Below are 5,339 nucleotides of genomic sequence, written 5' to 3' on the forward strand. Positions count from 1 at the left end.
GATGAGACATGTTAATTTTTTCTGCTCTATGCTCCAGGTTTTATCAAGCAAGGTCCTCTTAGAACTGGACCCTCAGGACCCTCTTCACCAGTAAGTAACAAGCAACAATCTTCTATACCCTTGGACTATGAGTCAGAATATCTCTGGGTTGAAAGCTCCCAAAGTTTTGGTTGCTTATGCTGCCAGTGTTATACAAAGGAACTGGATAGACTTCTACCATAGCTCCAACCCAATGTTGCTGACTTCTCCTGACTATCTATTAAGTTGTTTTCTATTTAAAAAGTGTATCACTCCTACTTTTTTGTTGGCTATGCCATTCCAAAATTTGATTTGAGTTGTTATTTTAAACTTTTTTTAGAGGGGGAATGTTGGGAGAGTTCAATTGGATGATTTCCCCTAATCTATCATATTGGTTCTGTCCCTTATATTATTTTGGGAGGAGCTCCTTCCCTTGAATAATTTTTAATCTCACTGTTTTTGACATAAATTGTCCTGATGCAATTCTCTATATTGATACTCTTATCATTTGATTAATATATTGCAGCCTGCTCATACCCATAAGGTACTCATTCCTCTTTGAGTGACCCTACTTTTACTTCTTCAGAATAAGAGACTTACTATGTAATAAAATCTGATGCTTGTAGAATGAATGTAGAACAATTTTCATTTATAAATTGAAATTTATAACATAATATATAGACATCTATGTGTTAAGTTCTTAGGAATTTCAAAGATAAATAAGGTATGCCCTAGAGACCTTATCTAATTCACAAGATAAAGTACAAAAATATAATAAAAAGTTAAGAGAGAGATAAGTAAATATGGGATGTTCAAAGTTCTATAAAGTCTCAAGGGAGGGCATTAAGGGTTAGAGAGTAAATATTTTCATGGAGAAAGTTGCAACTGCGCTGAATTTATGAAATTTTATATAAGAGTAGGTTTAAAGGTCACACTATATGGTCCAGCCAAGACAGCAGAAAGAAAACAGGCACTGTGTTGTGTTCCTCTTTCCCCTCAAATACTACATGAAATAAGCTTCTTAATAGAAATTCGATTGACAAAACGCAGAAAGAGAAGCTAGGAGAACACCTACCCAGAAGCTCTATCCCAGGGGACCATGGGTGAACAGGACAACAAAAGCAGAGGATCAGTGCTGGGACAGCAGGTGGGGGAAGCAAGAGGGCCAGCATCAAGTGGAAGAGACTTTGGTGAGTGGGAGGTGTGAGATCCAACTTTAGCTGAATAGTCTTTGGCCTGGGGAGAGGACCTATGGGAGGGTGAGTACCGGCACAGAATTTCAGAGTCCACCTGGGGAACAACCAGCATCCCCCTCCCCCATAACACAAGATCCTAGAAATATGCCGAAAGGCCAGAGAAAGGGGGGCCCATGGAGAAATACTTAGATGAAATAAATTCTAACCCAGAGAGATCTAGCATTTCTGAGGAGAATATGAATTGGTTTCCAGCCCATAAAGACTTCCTTGAAGAAATCAACAAGTAGTTGAAAAAGCAATTGGGAAAAGAAACTCACAAGGAAATTAATATCTTACATCAAGAAAACATATCCTTGGAAAATACAAATGGACAAATATAAAATGAGAATAACTGTCTCAGATCTTCAATTCTGCAAATGCAAAAAGAAAAATATTCTCTCAAAAGTACACTTGGGGGGTGAGGGCAAGGCAAAGCGTGGTGCGACCCTGGGGGCAGAGGCCGAGAGTCGGCCGGACCAAAGATGGCAGTGGCGCGTCGCTGTCGCTGTCGCTGGGCGCTGGATCGAGCGAGCCTGCGCTGCAGCTCTCCGCCTGGCCTCTCTTTCCCGCTCCCACAGCCGACGCGCAGGCTGCAGGCCTTCATTAAGCACCGACTGTATGCCGGTGGTTACGGGGCAGTTTAGGGTGCCCCAAGTGGTGGGTAGTGCCGACCCCGCGCCACAGGCGGCCACGGGATGTAATTGTTCCAGTATAATTCCTAGGTGATTTCATCTCAAGACAATTGAAAAGAGACACATCCAACAAAAAGAAGTGTGTATCCTCAGGAAGTTGTTGACCTTCCAAAATGAACATACACATTTTTAGATCTCTCTGAACCTGTTTGGGATAACATATTTTATTCTATACCCATTAAAGGCACGGTACTCTAGCAAGTGAATTAAGAACTAGAATTACACTGCAATATAATTCGTGTCTGGGGAATTCAGAAGTCAGAACAAAAAAAGGATTTTGACACCATGCATCAGCCAAATTCTTCCTCCAAACTCTGAAGTTTAGTATTGCTGACTTTGGAAAATACACACAGAAGCAGCCTCATGTTCACCATCACTTCATTGATTGTTGCCCTTGGATAAAAATGAGAAAATGTCACAGCTTTAAGTGTTTGCAAAATAAATACAAGAAATTGATATCAGGAAGAAACATCACAAGCCAGAGACGGTCCTATACGGACCTTCTGAATACTGAACAAGAGAACACAAAATCCCTTTTAATAAATTACACAGATTCAATGGAAAGATTCAAGAAGAAAATAGAAGCATTCTATGACAAATACCCTTTCACTTTGGACATTTAGAGATTAGATTTGGTGATTTTATTTACTATGAAGAAGATGGTTGCATACTTCGTTTAAAACTTGGAGATGATTTGAATAATTGTGAAGTTTTACTCTGTTTGGAAGAGCTTTCATTATATAATGCCTTTGTTGAACGTATCAGGATTTCTCCTGGGGAGGAGTACATGGCAGCCAGCATAAAAACCTCAGATTCTGAAGAGTCTACATGTGTAATTGTTAAGCTTGGCAAATATCCAGGAGTGGAGGACTTCATTCCCAATGTGTTCAGTTTTGAATGGGCACAGGATGGCCTTTTATTCTACACTTGCCAAAAGAACCTTTGGTGTTGTGATGTATTTCGAACTAGCTTTGGGAATAAAAAAACATACTGAATGTGTCTACTCAGAACAAGATCCAAGGTGCTGGAATAATTTAATGAAAACATCAGTCATTTCCTGTAATATGAAAAACTGGCAACTTATTTACACATTGAAGAGAAAAACCAAGCTTATTGATAAGGTGATGTTCAAGGATCACTGTGTTATGTTTCTGAAGTACTGCAATCAACTTTATCTCAATTCAATTTCCTTAAATGATCATTCAATTCAATTTCTTAAGCTCCCGGCATGGGCCTGTACCTGCCAGTTGGATCTCCAGGCACAAGATAGCTGCAGTGAAACCTGCTCTTTTCAGCTCTCTTCTCCCGTGCATCCTCCAAGGAACTTTATATATATGTTACAAAAAGGCAGTCTCTATGAGCAAGCTGAGAAAGAGGAACCAGTAGTGACAGATTGTCACATGGCTCGTTTAGAAGCAAAACGCAAGGATGGAACTTCAGTGCCAGTGACAGTATTTTTTAAAAGAAATTCTGAGGACTTACAGAAAAACCCTCTTCTTATTCATGTATATGGAGCTTATGGGATATATTTAAACATGAATTTCAAAGCTGAGAATCGAATGTTAATTGAAGATGGATGGATATTAACATATTGCCATGTTAGAGGTGGAGGTGAACTAGGCCTCAGTTGGCATGCTGGTGGCTGTCTGAACAATAAACTCAATGGCCTTGATGACTTAGAGGCTTGTATAAAATTTCTTCACAACCTGGGATTTTCTGAACCAGCATCTACAGCCCTTACAGCTTATAGTGCTGGAGGTATTCTAGCAGGAGCATTGTGTAATAGCAACCCCAGCCTCATCAGGGCTGTGTCTTTACAGGCGCCTTTTCTGGACCTTCTCAACACCATGCTGGACATGCAGCTTCCTCTGACCATTGAAGAACTAGAAGAGTGGGGAGATCCTTCCTCTGATGACAAATACATGAACTATATAAAAAGTTACTGCCCCTACCAGAACCTCAGACCCCAGACTTATCCATCAATTATAATTACAACCTATGAAAATGATCAATGTGTACCTATAAGAGGAATATTAAAATATACTCAGAGACTCAGAAAAGTTATCATGGATCAGAGATTCAACAGAGATTATGGAAAAAAGATTCCTAACATTATTTTAGATGTTCAGGCTGGAGGAAGCCATGCTGCAGCTCTTTGGGAGGACTCCATAATTGAGGTTGCGAAATGTCTTGCTTTTCTATACAAAGAACTTCGACTTGGTGATGCTGGTCCCTTAACTAATCCCCATTTTAAAACAAGCTGAACTATGTGGCAGCATCAAGAGCCTCAGAAGTGGAAGAAGTTATGACCTCATACTGTCTTGAACTGGGCTCAGTATGTCAGAGTGTGGCATTCTTTGCAATTCTCTCACCTGGGCAGCACTAAACCATCTCCCATCCACAGGGGCCCACGAACTCCTTCCCTCAAATCTCTCTGTTCTTAGCTCCAGCCTCCTTCCTTAGAGTTTGAGGAGGGAACAAAAGCAGTGTGACTGAAAACAGAGGAAAGGTTTTGGGTTTGTTTGGCTTTTTTCTTATGCCCAAAATGATTGAAACAATGAAATTCTTCACATTAAAATTAATAAAATAATTAAAATAAAAAAAGTACACTTGGGCAAATGGAAAACTCCTTTAAAAATAGAATTGTCCAACTGGAAAAGGAGAAGCAAGAGGTAAATGAAGAAAATTCTTCTCTAAAAGAAAGAATGGAATTGATGGAAACTAATGACTTCATGAGACAACATGATTCTATTAAACAAAACCAAAAGATGGAAAAAATGGAAGAAAATGTAAAATACCTCATCCACAAAATCATTGACCTGGAGAACAGATCAAGAAGGGACAACCTGAGAATTATAGACCTCCCTGAAAATAATGAAGGGAAAAAAGCCTGGACTTAATATTACAGGATTTAGAGATGGAAAATTGTCCTGATATCATGGAAACAGAGGACAAAATAGTAATTGAAATAATACATCGATCCCATCTGGAAAGTGATGCTAAAATGAAAACACCAAGGAATGTCGTGGCCAAATTCCAGAACTATCAGATAAAAGAAAAAATCCATGAAGCAGCCAGCAAGAAAAAAAAATAAATACCAAGGAGCCACAGTAAGAATTATACAGGACCTGGCCACATCAAATTTAAGGGATTGAAGGGCCTGGAAAGAGATATTCTGAAGAGTGAGGGAGCTTGGAATGCATCCAAGAATTCACTATCCAGCAAAACTTAGCCTTTGCTTCTAGGAGAAAAGATGAATATTTAAAGAAATGGGAAACTTCCAGTATTTCCTGATGAAAAGACCAGAGACAAATAAAACATTTGGATATCAAGCAGGAGGCTCAAGAGACACATGAAAAGCTAAAAAAAAGGTAAAGAAAAAAACTGCTATCCA

The 5,339-nt window shown here is 39.3% G+C and overlaps 1 protein-coding gene across 1 annotated transcript; it reads left to right on the plus strand.

Annotated features, from left to right (window-relative positions):
* The first annotated feature begins 1,117 nt into the window (after positions 1–1,117).
* Positions 1,118–4,209, plus strand: LOC141494204 (prolyl endopeptidase-like). The gene is given in 7 exon segments (XM_074195306.1): positions 1,118–1,208; positions 1,660–1,950; positions 2,130–2,134; positions 2,201–2,237; positions 2,240–2,560; positions 2,563–2,927; positions 3,043–4,209. Coding segments are annotated over 7 exon segments (2,277 nt in total).
* Positions 4,210–5,339: the final 1,130 nt, after the last annotated feature.

Source organism: Macrotis lagotis, chromosome 7, assembly GCF_037893015.1.
Source record: "Macrotis lagotis isolate mMagLag1 chromosome 7, bilby.v1.9.chrom.fasta, whole genome shotgun sequence".
NCBI classification, from domain to species: domain Eukaryota; kingdom Metazoa; phylum Chordata; class Mammalia; order Peramelemorphia; family Peramelidae; genus Macrotis; species Macrotis lagotis.